General features: G+C 28.8%; 1 protein-coding gene across 1 annotated transcript; it reads left to right on the forward strand.

Moving 5' to 3' along the window:
- Window positions 1-8815: 8815 nt before the first annotated feature.
- LOC131608744 (cytokinin hydroxylase-like) lies at window positions 8816-14452 on the forward strand. The gene is made up of 5 exons (XM_058880274.1): window positions 8816-9268; window positions 9401-9627; window positions 10053-10294; window positions 11260-11629; window positions 13541-14452. The coding sequence occupies exons 1-5, from the start codon at window positions 8995-8997 to the stop codon at window positions 13958-13960; spliced, it is 1533 nt and encodes a 510-aa protein (XP_058736257.1). The 5' UTR covers window positions 8816-8994; the 3' UTR covers window positions 13961-14452.
- Window positions 14453-16169: the final 1717 nt, after the last annotated feature.

Consider the following 16169-nt stretch of genomic DNA (forward strand, 5'->3'; position numbering starts at 1 on the left):
TTTATACATGCAATCAATTAAATCTATGGTATGTGATTTGATTTGTATGTATATATAAAATAGTTTTACATTCTCATAATTCAAAAATTAATAAATCTCTTAAAGTAATATTAAAAAAATAAAAATATGAGTTGTGGTATCATTCTCATGTGCTATTATTTTAAGATGCACACCATATGAAGTTTTTCTTTTTCAGTCAACACTGTATTTGAATGATCATTAGGACATACATTTTGATTTTCCTTAAGCACTTTCCGCCAAGGATGACATTTTAGAACAAACCAGTTTTCAAACTACAACAATATCTAATAATTATATTTTGTTTTTTTACTCTCCTATTGCTAAAATTTACTAAAGTTACAGTTATTTTTTACCTACCGACACACCAATCACCACCATTTAATTTGTAATATTTTTTTGTCTTTTTAAATATTTTTTAAAAAATATTTCAAGAAAAAATTTGTACACATTAAAGTATTAGAAAAAACAAAACAAAAAATACATTTTCAAATAAGAGCGCCAACAAATAAAATATTTATATTTTATCATTTGAGCTACTTATAGATAAAATTCAATAGTAGTGACAAAATGGGTCCAGTCTGTCAGAGATGTCTGTTTTGTCTATATTTTTTTTATTAGACAAATCAAAATTTTAAACATGCACCCCTTAATATTGTTGTCCTATATTTTTTACGGATTTTTGCGGGTGCGAACATTAACATGAAAATTTCAATAAATTACAATATGCATGCAACTCAAAAAACATTGGATCATTTAAGTTGTTTTTCAAGAATAATTTAATTTTTCAGATTATTAATTGTTGTATATAATTAATGAGGGGAATGGAAAAATAAGCAGTCTCATATTTTATAATAAACTCTTATATATACCACAACAATTCTGATATATACTCGTAATGAAACGTAATTTGTTTAAACGTAATTTTGGTTGCAATTGGGTATCGAACCTATGACCCTACATTTGTTACAACGGTTGTTTAAGTTAATTGTTGTAATAGGTAGCGCGCTACATAGTTTACCATAACAGTCGCGCAATTGTAATGGAAATCATCGTACATACAATCATAGTTTACCTCACAACGGTTGATCTGACGTGGTTGCATCTCTTTTCCAACCGTCATGATGGGTGTTTTCCATAGTAATGTGTGTTAAAGTTATTTTTAAAAATTGTTGGAAAAACAAATAATAATTCAAAGTTCAAACACAACAAATCTTTGATGTGTTATAGAAAAAAGATGACAATCACTCAAATGACTTCAAGCAAAAAATAATCTAATAGGCGAGAATACAAATAAAATTGTCTACCTAATTCAATTTCACTATTCTAAAAAATTGTTATAGGAGACTTCAATATGAGTTACAAGAATATATCCTTTGGACTATGCAAATTAAATTTTCTTTCTTACCCAAGTATTTCTCGATCTCTACAACTCTTAATATAAGAATCACACAAATTCAAGGTGTATAAAGTTTTTCAAATCCCTTTAATAATCCAAAAGGCTTTCAAACCGCCACCATGGACGACTGGGCTCCTTTTGTACTACCACTAAAGATTCACTATGAACAGCCAGTTGTTGGTTCCCCTGTACTACCGCCATCTTGCGAGAAAATTTTACAGTATTGAAAACTTAATTTTTTTCTCTATTTTCTCACTTGAGGTTTTAAGGAATTTTTACAACAATTATCCACCATAAATCGATAATAATGTCAAATATATGCTTTAACATTGATCTTGACAATGATATGATGAGTATATCTTCTTGATTATATTCTTAGGACATCTTTTGATCTTGAATCTCCTTCGACTATATAATATCCATAATAAAGTTTATGACGTCAGTGTATTTTTTTAGCACTGATCAACTTAATAATTTACTAAGTGAATTACACTTTGACTATCAAAATTTATCTTAACCCATTCTTGAATAATCTTCAACTCCTCAATCAAGTCTTTAAGCCATATGGCTTCCTTGACCCATTCAACAAGTGCAATACATTCCTCTCGAGTACTAGATAATAATGGAGCACTTATTGCTTATTGGCCTTCTAGATTACAGTTGTACTAAACAATATAAACACAAAAGGTGGTAAGAATTTTCTAGTGTCCACATTATATATGTATAATCCGAATCTACAACCCCCCCCCCCCCCACAAAAAAAACTTCCTCTTGAGTTGATTTTGTGTAATTTAAATAACCAATTAGAGAACCATTCAAGTACCTTAGGACTCACTTCAAAGCTTCTTAATGAGCTTGACCACTTTTTTTCCAGAAACCGACTAATTATGTTGATTGCATATGTTATGTTCGTTTTACTACAAATCATACAATACATAATGCTTCCAACTCCAATTGAATAGGGATCACCATCCGCTATCTTCTTCTCTTCCTCAGTTTGAGGATATTGTTTAATCGAAAATTTTGTGTGATGACCCAAAAGAGTGTTGACACTTTTAGCATCTTGCATTCTATGCCACTCCACTACTTTCTTCATATAACTAGAATTTGATATGATAATTCACTCCTCTTGAGAACCTGTTTTTTTCTCAATTTTCTCACTTGAGGTTTTAAGTCATATTACAACAAATTTCATATTACAACAAATATCATTTAAGTTATTTTTTACTTAGTATATAAGACTTATTTAATTTTACCGACCATAATAATTTTTGTATTAAAATGAATTCTTACTATTTTAATTTTTTAACAAGAATAATTTTTAAATTATTTTTTTAAGATCCGTTGATTACTTGTGAATTAACGCAAATCGAATTTGAAAATCGTCTCACAACTCATTAAAAAGTGCGCTAACTAAAATCTTCAAAGAAACACATTGTTTGAAAGACCTGCCCATAAAAAAGCATTTTGAGAATTTTTGCGAATAAGACTTCTAATACTAAAAATCGATTGAAACATACTTTGATACTAGTGTTGGATCATGAAAGAGTCTCAGGTATACCCTAAGCACATGGCCGACCCAAGGGTAAGGCGGGCTAGGCCTTCGCCTTGGGCCTCAAAAAATATATTATTTTCTTATAGGTAGTGTATAGATAGCTCAGTTGATAAGTGAATGATGTTTTATTTGGAAGGTCGTTTGTTCAAATCTGGTAGGGCTACAAAAGAGAAAAATTTATTATTCTTTTTATTAGAACTAATGGCTTTTTGGATTTTTTTGAAACATAATATGTGAGGGTGGGCAATGTGATTCATTGTATAAAGGGAAATTCATATTTAATTTTGTATTTTGAAAGATATTTCAACCTTGATAAAAAAATGTAAATATTTAACTACCAAAATTACCATTAATTTCATAATAGATATCAAAAAATTTAATTGTAAAAAATCTTAGGACTTCTTCTAAAAATCAAATATTTAATTATAGTGGATGAATAAAAAAACTTTCATTTTAATAACCGCCTTAGACCTCACATTACACTGGGTCGTCACTGCCTAAGCAATCACACAAAGAATTGACATCTTCACAACTCAAAATTTTGAAACATCGGATATAGGAGTCCTCTCACATACATATTATTAAACATCCATTTTCTCATCTTTCAAGATGAAACTTTGACTCACACTTGATATAGACTGTCCATTTTTCTATTAGTATGTTATTTGTAAATCTCGATTAAGTTGTTAATTTTAATATTAAGATATTTCTTGTTAAGCTTTCGGTTAGTCTTCATTCTTAATACACTTTGGTATTTGTGCTAGCTATCTTAAAGAATAAAATGCTTGGCGCATTCAAAAGTAATTTGAAATATATGAAAGTGTTCTTCAAGTTGACTCATCTTAATCATGTGCAATAAAGAGGGGTTATTATTATTAACCATGTTCTACTTCAAATGAATGCTTGCTTTAACAAATTGTATAATAGTATCCAAACATTTCTTTTCTCTATTTAAAAATAAGCACTTTCCGAGTAATTGGTTCAAACTCAATGTTTTGTGTTCTACAACGTGGAGTCTTGATCTATTTGAAAACAATTAATAAACTATAATGTACATCTTAACCAATGTGTGTGTGTTCTTAGAGCTCAACCACTGATATAAAATATGCTAGCTTCTAATTAAATATAAATTAGAGAAAATGTAATATAACTGATATAGGCTTTGAAGAGTCAAATAGTTTACACATGCATTTAATCGATATGTTGACTATTTATATTTTTTTCTCTATTAATTTTCTTCTCCATTTAATCGATATGTTAAACAAGAAATAAACAACAAACAAATAATAGTAACGTCCATAAATATAAGAGAATAAAATTTTTGCTATCGCCGTCGTCTTGGTTGCGAGGGCATCCTTATGTGTTATGAACAGAATAAATTGTTTATTATGTTTTTATTAAGTGAAAAGTATTTCACCACGATTGCAAAAAACAACCGTAGTAAAATATGGAACACATAACCATGGTTTAATGAAACAACCGTAGTTGTTATAATTTCAATTTTTTAATAACAAAATATGCTAAGGGTTACGCTTAAGGTAAAAAAAAAAAGGCACGCCTTTACGGTAAAGGAATAAAATATTTGAGGGTGTTGAGGTTCGGATCCATGAAAGTTTGATTGTATCACCACGGTGAGGTCATAACTGTTCTTATATCCTAACCATTTTTAATTAAAAATAAATAAAAAATATTAGCGCCTAAGTTTAGAGATGTCACCACGGTGTTTGGAAGAACTATAGTGACTTAAACGTTGTTGTATGCCCATTTTGTAATAGTGCAATGAATCTCTCACTACCCTTCTACTCGGGTTAAGACATAGTTGTATAATCCCTTAAGGTAATTCACATATCCAAAAATTGACTAACAAGATAAATACATATCCAAAAGTGACTAACAAAATAATCACATATCCTAAGTCTTATAAAGATGTCATGGTACTCCATAAGTTCTTTAAGATTCATACGGTGATCCTACTCCGAAATTATGCTATCTAAGTGAATCATTTGTTATTTCATTTGGTTCTTATTATAAGAGAAAATTTACTTTTTAGATTAATAGACTAAAGAAAAGCCAACAACCATATAATCTATGGATCACAAGGCTTAAAATAGATCAAGTTATTGCTTCTTTCTATGCACTTCTCTAATTTCATGGAAAATCAAAATGCAACATGTATTGTCTAGAAGCTCATCAAAGGTTGAATATAGATCACTAGTTTTTGCATCATGTGAATTACAATGGTCACTCCATCTTCTAAAATATCTCACAATTTCATGTATTAAACCACTCGTGCTACATTGTTACAACCAAAGTAAGTGTTATATACATTACTATAAATCTTGTGTTTTTATGAAAAAAGCAAACACCTTGAAATAATTGCCACTTTATTTATCCTTATTATATGACTAAAAAAGGTTTTACCTAACATAGACTTGACGTTGAGCTTTATCCTCACATATTCTCCCATACTTGAGGTAAGAGACGAGGAACAAAAATCTGACATGTATGCTGGCAGGATGAATATGGTGATAACCATTTGCTATCTATCATTGGCTGAAATGAACGGCTAAACACTTTAATTTCTATTTCAAGATGTTTGTGAATTGTGACGGTTCATGTACTTCAACATGTTTGTTTTAAATTTTGATAAAGTTTATGAAGGAATTGATGTTAAAATATTAGATTTTATAAAGTTTAGTTTAATAAAAGTAATTTGTGTTTTTTAATGTTATTTTAGTAGTTAACTAAGGGTATTGAAAAACACTTTTTAAATACAGTAGCTTTTATCATTCAAATATTATGAGTTTTAGAGATTGAGAGACACTTGAGTAGAAAATATAATTTTTTTAGAGCTTATTTTTTTATAACATATTTTGTAGTTTTTCGTAACAACTTTTAAATTATAGTGATTCAGAGAGTTGTTATGTTATTTTTTATAGTAGATCAGTTTAATCGAAGTGGATAAACGTATTTTTTGTGCATTGATCTTTTGTTTTGTTCTTACTAGTGTAGGGTTTTTAATCGTTTAAAAAATTGATTAATTTTGTTTTAAAGAATTTATTTTGGTTCTCATTGTTTTTTGTTTTACTAATCAAAGATCTTGGTGAGTTCCAATATTACAGTATTTCATAATAAGTGGCATGCACTATGAGGAAAATTGATCAAGTTTACAAATCAAATGATCATCGTGAATTTTAAATGGGACATTAAGAAGTTTTCTAGAAACAATATAATTATTTTTTATTGGTAAAGTAAAGATACAAATAATCTTAACTCAATAAAAACGTGCTAAAGCATTGAAGGGTGAGATATTAATCCCTGCATGCCTATTTATTATTTGTATTATGAACATATTTTTCATACGAATGAACTTCGTTTTGAGTATAAACTTTTTATTTGTATAAATTTAATTTATATCTCTAATTTTTAGGTTTATTATAATTATTACTCTTATATATATATATATATATATATATATATATATATATATATATATATATATATATATATATATATATATATATATATATATATATATATATATATATATATATATATATATATTTAAAATTATCAAATATTTAATTTAATTTTTTATTTTTGTTACTATGAAAAAACATGTTTTAACGTAAAATTTTGCATGTTTTGTAAAGACGGATATTAATATAAATTTTTATAATTTTTAATTTTAAATGTGTAGTGTTTAGTATGGGTGACAAAACGGACCGTGGCCCGCCGAACCGGCCCGCGCATCCGTTAAAAATTGGCGGGTTGGGTAGGGATGTTAGGCCCGCCGCTCACCAGAGCCCGTCCCGCCAAAACCCGCCGCCCGCCATAGCCCGCCAATGCCCACCGCCCGCCAAAGTCCGCCCCTCCTCCAAAATTCCCTCTTTTTTAGTTAATTCTAGTAATTTCAATTCTTGATGGTTTATTTTATATATTTATTTATAAATATATGTAATATTTTTTTAAGTAAAATTTGTTAAAAAGTTGCTTTTATAAAAAGTTGTTTTAAAAAATAAGTGAAAAATTTAATTAAAAGGTAAAAGAACCTATTAATCTATTAAAAAAATTTATAAAAAAAAAATATAAGTAAAAATAGGCGGGCAAGCCCGCCGCCCGCCAACCCGCCATCTTGGCGGGGAGGGCATGATTTTTGTGCCCATTTTACTTGGCGGGCATGCTCGTCCCGCTCATTTTTTGGCGGGCTTAAGGCGGGGCGGGCGGCCCGTTTTGCCACCCCTAGTGTCTAGGTCCACCTCACCCTCATTTTTATTTGCTGGATGAATCATAGACTTGTGTTTTCAATAATATCCACCAGTTCCATTTTATTTATAGTTTTTACGGTTCAGATTTAAATTGAACCAACATATTTTTTGTCATTCCAATCCGTACACTTACTCAGTATGACCTTCCTACAATAGCTTCAAACTTAGTTGTATTTGTGGATGAAAATCAATTCCATTTGCAACAAATTTAGATCAATTTCAAAGATAACACTCATTACCTCAAGTCTCTTATCTAATCAATTGAATAATCCAATCAACAATTAAGCCATACAAGAGTTCATATCATGGGAAATTAAGAGTTGCAGATTATGTAGAAGTGGTAAAGTTTTGAAAACCAAAACAAATACAATCATAACCTAATGGAATAAACCAATAAAATGTTACTATTACTATAGCATTACTCTAAATATTCTCATAGTACAATCATCAACTTTTTGAAGCTTAACTTTTGTTGCAAACTTGCATATGTGTGAAATATATTGTGACATTATTTCTATGTCATGTCCTTTATTAATGGCTTTTTTCTATGTATGTACACACACTAAATCGTCCTTTATTTTCCAAAGCAATGAGAACATTTCCTTTTGATTCTAAAGTAGTGAACATAATTTGGTGCCAACTTGTTTTTGAAGTGAAACTAACTGTTGCATAACTGTCACAAATCAACTTGTTATAGTGTGAAGTCTCTTTGAACAAGGTATTTGAGACTTTCATAAATGTTCAAGTAAGCGTAGAAAAAGGGCAATACCCGTCCCGTTTATGCTTGGCGCTCGCTTCATAAAAGCCTGGAAAAGTATGACAAACATTGTTAAGGGCACGAGTTAAAATCTTATCATGTTTTATAAAATTCAAAAAATACATAATGAGATGAGACGAGCATTGTTGAGAGCACAGACCTAAAACTTGGTCTTGGTCTATCCCGAAAAAAGAAGAAAAAAAAAAGAGCGTGGATAGGGCGACCCACGAATACTGCATTTTTTTAATTTAGAAAATACAAAGTTCATGTTAATGTCCGTGTGTGTTAAAAAAAAAGGCGGAGCAGACATATTAGTTTGCGTGGGCCTAGAACTTTGACATCCACAAAAAAGTGTCGACAAACCAAACATACTAACTGGTTGGACCCATTTTATCATCTCTACATTATTTGTCTACAAAAATAAACTTAACATAATTTATCAACATCTATTTCTATAACATTTCTCAAACATTATCATAAAATATTCATGTTAATAAAAAAAATTAATTAAATTATTGATTTATAAATATCAACGATTTATTTATATTAATAGGTTAATTTAAATAAACTTTGTTGTCAATTAGAATATATCAATTGAGCTTCTCCACTCACTTCATATTAATAAATAAACTTAAATAAATCACACCAAATACTATAAATTCTTCTATTATAAGTGCTTTATTAAATAGTTCTTCCAAACAAACCTTAAGTTTACACTTATCTAAATATATAAACTCTTGAATTTCTATAGTTAAATCCTATTGAATCATGAGTAACAATGAATCATGAGTAACAATGAATCACAGAGAAGCACTTTTGGCAAAACCACTAAACCAAATTTAATAACTTAACTCAACCACACTATGCATATATAAAAATCAAACAATAGTCATCCATCAAATTCCCACTATATAAATACAAGTTGAGTCATTCATAAAATTCCCATCCCATATCACAAACTCTTTCTATAATCTCACAATCACTTCTCATATATATCATGGTGGTTCTCACAATCCTTTTGTTCATACTAGTCACTCTTTTATTTAAACTCTTGTATGAAAACCTCTCATGCTACTTTTTCACTCCACTTAGAATCAAGAAAATCATGGAGATGCAAGGCGTCCGCGGGCCGAAACCTCGGTTCTTCACCGGAAACATCCTCGACATGGCTTCCCTTGTCTCTAAATCTACTTCACATGACATGAAAACAATTAGCCATGACATTGTCGGTCGGCTTCTCCCTCATTTTCTCCTCTGGTCCTCTCAATTCGGTTTGTATACATACATATAACGACTCAGATGAAAATATTTTGTTATGTATAGTAAAATATTTTCATCCGAGTCGCTTTTATTTAATGACAATTACTATGATAAAAAATTTAAAAGTGAATTTGATTTTGTAGGAAAAAGATATATATATTGGAACGGTTCGGAGCCGAGGTTGTGTTTGACAGAAACTGAATTGATAAAAGAGTTTCTTTCAAAATATAGTACAGTGTCTGGTAAATCATGGTTACAAAAACAGGGTTCAAAACATTTCATTGGAGAAGGAGTTTTGATGGCAAATGGTGAAAATTGGTATCACCAACGTCACATTGTTGCCCCTGCATTCATAGGGGACAGACTTAAGGTATATTATTCAATCATACTCATCAAAAATTTCAATCGACTTTGGTCACAAATTCACACATTCACGCAGTCAGCACATCAGTAAATGTACATATATAAAGTGAGATTAGAATGCGAAAAAAGAGAAAAAATTTAATATTTTTTAAATTTTTTTATATATTAAATTTTAAATTTAAACCGTCTGATCTTATCAAACAACTACAGGTTTAGCGAGCGAACTGGATTTTTGACCACAGACAATCTAAGTCTTCACTTATATAAGACACAGACACATACACATACACAAACACAAATAAAAGACACAGACACAAACATCAAAAGACACTGACACAATACAAAATACGGACACTTTGACGTGTCAGACACCAGACACTGTTTCAAGTTGAATTGTCATAATAGGAAGATTGATGAAGATGTTATTTATAGAGCTATGCAGGGCATATGGTGGAATGTACAAAAGAGATGTTAGAATCACTACAAAAAGGGTTAGAGTGTGGACAAAGTGAGGTGGAGATTGGTGAATACATGACAAAACTCACTGCAGATATCATTTCTAGAACTGAGTTCGGTACAAGTTACCAAAAGGGAAAGAAAATATTCCATCTCCTCACAGTTTTGCAGACTCGTTGTGCTCAAGCTAGTCGCCATCTTTGCTTTCCTGGTAGCAGGTACCTATTTTCACTTTACAACTACTCTTTTCTAAACCACAAACTTTTTTTAAAAAAAAAAAAAATAGACGTGTTTAGGTTTGTCTCGCAAAAATAAAAAAACGAGACAGAACAGAATAAACATAGTTAAGAATGTTCGTCTAAAATTTTTGTCTCGCAAAAAATTGAGGACAGTACAAGACAAGCCCATAGGCATTTCATTTTAAAAAATTAAAATTGTAAAAAAATTATATTAATATTTGTGCCGAAAAAACCTGTTAGAAATAAATAAGAGATAGTGAGAAAGACATATTAGACGATGTAGACTTAAAATCTTGTCCTGTGAAAACATATAGAAAAAAACAGGCATGTCTAACGGACCGAATCCGTTTTGCTATTCCAAATAGTTTAATGACTGAAATTTCGCCTAAAGATAAATAAATGAGATGTTGTGAATTTGAACTACAGTCGGATATTCCATGGTTTTAAATTGCGGTTGCGGCTACAGATGCGGTTGCGGTTACGGATGTTGCGATTGCGGTCATTGCGCTTGTTGCGATGCGCATTGCGGCCGTTGCGGCGTGAATTTTTGAAAGGAAGTGCTTGAAATATTATATTGAAAAACATTTAATGTTGTGTTTTTTCGTTATTTTAGAAGTAAATTGAGTTTTAGAATTCTAATATATTGATTTTTGATGAAAATACTTTAAAAAAACATGATTAAAATTGTCCGATGGGTTCCTAATGCATCCGAAAGCGATATTTTAAAATCACACCGCAATTGCGGTCCGATGCGGTTGCGGAGGCAATTGCATCCGCAATATTGCGGGTGCAATTGCGGTTGCAGACCGCAATTTAAAACCATGGGATATTCCTAAACAGCGCTGTCGACTGAGTTAACTTATCGAGATTTTTTCATAATTGAATTATAACAATAATTAGAATGTGTGTATTTCTTTAGTAAGGTTCAATTTGTTTATACACAGATTTTTTCCAAGCAAGTACAATAGAGAAATAAAGTCATTGAAAATGGAAGTGGAGAAACTATTGATGGAAATAATACAAAGTAGAAAAGATTGTGTTGAGATTGGAAGAAGCAATTCTTATGGGAATGACTTGTTGGGAATACTATTGAATGAAATGCAAAAAAAGGAAACTAGCTTAAACTTGCAACTAGTAATGGATGAATGCAAAACATTCTTCTTTTCTGGACATGAAACAACAGCATTGTTGCTCACTTGGACAGTTATGTTACTAGCAAGTAATCCTTGTTGGCAAGAAAAGGTTAGAGATGAAGTTAAAAGGGTTTGCAATGGTGGAATTCCTTCTTTGGATCAACTCTCCAAGCTCACTATGGTAAGTTAGTAGCAATATTTTCTTATAGTTTTTTTTTTTTTTTTAGATTCTATTTGAATTAGGTTATATGACTTTGTTTATTTACATATTTCTTGAGATAATTTTTGAAAATGATTTATAATATTTTTTTAATAAAATTTGTATTTTATTTTTATAAAATTTTCAAAATATCTTACAAAATATAATAGAAAAAATAATTTAATATTAATATTTATGTAACAATTTAAACAAATTATTAATATTTATAAATCAAAAAATTTAAAATTAAATTAATAATATTTTATATAAATAATCTAATATATGTTTATACATAAATAATTATACTGATAAAAAAATTTGTTTATAACTTGTCTATTCAAATAAGATCCTATTTTTGTGTTAAATATGAATAAATATTTTAATTTTGATAATGTATATTATTATTTCTCTTCATCTAGTAAAATAAGGTATCTTCCCATAGTACCTTTACATTAATAGTTGCATTTAAAATTATGCATAGTTGTTTTTATGAAAAAATCTATTAGTTACAATAATACAACATACTTTTTTTTTGTGCAAATACTTTTTATAATAATTTTCAAGAGTTATATAAATTCTTAGTAATAAGTTAAATTAAAAAAATAATTATTAATATTTATTAATCTTATATTTTTTAAAAATTAATTTACTAGATAGTTGTAGTACTATTAGCTAGTACTCCATCTATTTTAAAATGATAGTCATTTTAATTAAAAAAAATAAAAATAAAAATAAATTTAATTTTTTAATATATTTTTAATTATATATTTAATTAATATCATACATTATGTTATTTTTAAATTTATATTATGATAGGAAGAAACACATAAGTGACTAGTAAAATTAATTTTATAAAATTATCATATGTTTTAATTATTTAATTTAATTTTATAATATGTGGGTGGAAATTTTAAACTAGGTTCATTTTACAAGATTGTGAATATATTTTAGGCTATAGTATTTAAACCAAAAAGCCTAATCATTCTAAAGATCTTAGGCTTTTAATTAAGTTATAATTAATTAGCACGATCTTGAGAAAAAGACAGTTTAGAAATATTTTAGTTTAACCTAGATATGTATTTATAGAGAAGCAAACAAAAAACATGATTTCATTTTTCTTTTTGCTATTAAAATATTATTTATTTTACTATTCATCTTTGCACTCGTGCGTTGTCATTTTTAGTATAATATATTAATATATTAATATTATTATTTATGGTTATCTTTCTTTTTAGAGAGGGTCCAAGCACAACAGATACAACCTATTCGTTCAAATTTGGAATAACGATACAATCATACTTTTATGAGAAGAGAAAAATCGTATCATAGGAAAAGAGAATAAAAAGAAAATGAGTTGACCTTTATGACTCAATGGAGTAACAATGGCCACTCACTTAAAAAAGATATTGATTTGTTTTTAAATTGTTAGTTGAAAACTAATTGAAAAAAAATATATCAAATTTTACTAAAACATTTTTAATATAGAGAGCTCTTTATATAGATCAATTTAAATTGGATTCATTATTTTTAATAACTTTTAGTAATTTTTTTTTTGGATAGGAGAGATAGCTCAACAAATATGAGTTAGCTGAGATAAATAATTATAACTGGTCTATAGTTCAATCTCTAACAATAGTATATAATTATATTTGTGCATGTAAACATATTGTTTATATTTATATATCAACAATTTGTACAAAAACAATTTTATTTTTTATTATTATAAAATATTGTTTTAATATATATTATATAAGTCCATCTTTATACCAATTTTGAGAGGTTCTATATACCATATCAAATCCTTGAGAAATACTATATAATCCATTTTTTTTAAAATGCAAAACAAATCATAATATTATATCCACTAACTAAATTTTTAATTTAATTTTGCAGTTGCATATGGTAATAAACGAGTCACTGAGACTCTATCCTCCCGCATCTGTACTTCCTAGAATGGCTTTTGAAGATATAATATTAGGCGACCTTTATATCCCTAAAGGATTATCAATCTGGATTCCTGTTTTGGCTATTCATCACAATGAAAAATTATGGGGTAAAGATGCAAACGAATTCAATCCAGAAAGATTTACTTCAAAAACATTTGTTCCTAGCCGTTTCTTACCATTTGCTTTTGGCCCTAGAAATTGTGTTGGACAAACATTTGCCTTAATGGAAGCTAAAATTATATTAGCTATGTTAATCTCTCGCTTTAGTTTCACGATTTCGGATAATTATCGGCATGCACCCGTGGTTGTACTCACTATTAAGCCTAAATATGGCGTTCAAGTTTGTTTAAAGCCCTTGGAGCCGTGATACAGAACATAATCAATGCTCAAGAGTTGGAATTCAAATGGATGATTTTAAGTCGGTCCATAAATGATTTTGTTACTGCATTTTGTTGATCTAAGTCGCTAAAACCATATGAGTTGAAGCTCAAATCTCGATTATTTGTTCTTCATCAACAAGCGGGATTATTGAGTACAATGTCAATTAGTTACATATTGAAATTAATATAAAGAGAATTAGGGTTTTGAGAATTAAGAATTGAGGAAGAGAGACTTTTTGTTTTTCTTTTATTTTATCATGCGGAGTGTGAGTTGGGACAATCTTGATCTTGTGAGCAATTTTGTAATTTATTATTTTATTTTTAACTTATTTTTATAATGAATAAATGGAGATGAAATAATGATTGCAAATATTATTTAATACCAACAATGCATGATTTGAGTTATAACTTAGTGGATCTACAATTAGCACTCAAATGTAACATAAGAAAAAGATATGGAAGAGCTTTTTAGATATGTTTCTAAACAAATGTGCATACATCTTATATTTAAATCTGATTTATTTAATAAAACAATGATTTATCTAAAAGGGTAATGTGAGAATCTTTTAGTAAATAATTTGTGTATATTTATAAACTATAGTTGAAACTTGAAATCCATCTTGTTCCAAACAAGTTTGTGAATCTAATTTATTTATTGAATTTTTTTTTAAGATTTTATACTTCATAATATTTCAACCGAGCTATGCGCCAAGCTACTCGAGCGACGATCTAAGATTTTATAAATTTTGAATTTGAAAAAATATTAAAAACAATAAAATTTAGTCAAAAATATAAAATATAAAATATTTATATGTATTCTCTCACAAAATTTAATAGTTTTTAATTTTATTTTAAAAATCTCAATTTAATATTTGTTATCAATAGATTTGTTCATCCTACATTTCATAATAACTTAATTGTTTTCTCTTTCTCAATTTAGATGATTTGACAAAGTGCTTTAGTTTCCTCATTGAAACTAGCCAACTTGGGTGTGACAAAAACTTAAGGTAGGGTCAGTATCTCCATTTTGGAGATAATGGTTTTTTTTTCTTAGCCACCTATTCTTCTTCTACTATTTGGAAGATTATATCATTCTTTTATTGCAACCATCATTTTTTTCTGACATTGTTTGAGGTCTAATGATATCTAGGTAGCATGCAAAAAGTTTTATATTGGAGATTCAACTAGGTAATTGTTTTAGTCAGCAGCAAAGGATCCTCGAAGAAGATTTGAGTTTATTTGAAGTTATTTCTACCAAAAATGCCACGTTTATATATATATATATATATATATATATATATATATATATATATATATATATATATATATATATATATATATATATATATATATATATATATATATATATATATATATATATATATATATATAACCGTCTCAAGTTTTCGGAGGCCATGTATAGAGTTGCTACAGTTTAACCATGACAAAGAAAATAAGGACCATCTTTAATCACGATTTAAACTAACAAATACTTTATGAGACTCTATTTAATTATAGTTTAACTGTAAAAATTTTGACGCCCTGTGCGGTAGCCCCACGCCCTCAACGACGGCCCTATATATATATATATATATATATATATATATATATATATATATATATATATATATATATATATATATATATATATATATATATATATATATATACAGACTATTCTATTCTTTGTCACCACACATCATATTTTGGTGTTAATTGAACCTTGTCATTTTCACAACAAGAGGCACCTACCGTGGTATAAAAGGATATTATTTACAATTGAGCACCATGGCTTAATGGAAGATCATGAAATTTTTCGGAGACAACGAATTTGGGTTGTGGGAAGTGAAGATGTAAGCAATTAAGTGAGAGGTTGAAGACTCAGAGGCGAGCTTTAGAAACACATGGTTTTCGCCTAAGCAAAAGTACGGAGGATTATATAAAATGTAATTTCAACAAAAGAAGAAGCATCTCTAACTTTGAGGTGAAAGTTGGAGACCATATCATCTCTCTAGTCAAATGGTTTAAATATTTTGGGTTCGTAATACAAAATGACGGAGAAATCAAAGGGGATGTAAACCATATAATTCAAGCTAGGTGGCTGACACGGAGGAAGACTTCAGAGTTGTTTTATGTGACACAAGTATACCGCTCAAGCTGAATAAATTTTTTTATGAGATTACGGTAAGACCTACG

Source organism: Vicia villosa, linkage group LG6, assembly GCF_029867415.1.
Source record: "Vicia villosa cultivar HV-30 ecotype Madison, WI linkage group LG6, Vvil1.0, whole genome shotgun sequence".
Classification (NCBI taxonomy): domain Eukaryota; kingdom Viridiplantae; phylum Streptophyta; class Magnoliopsida; order Fabales; family Fabaceae; genus Vicia; species Vicia villosa.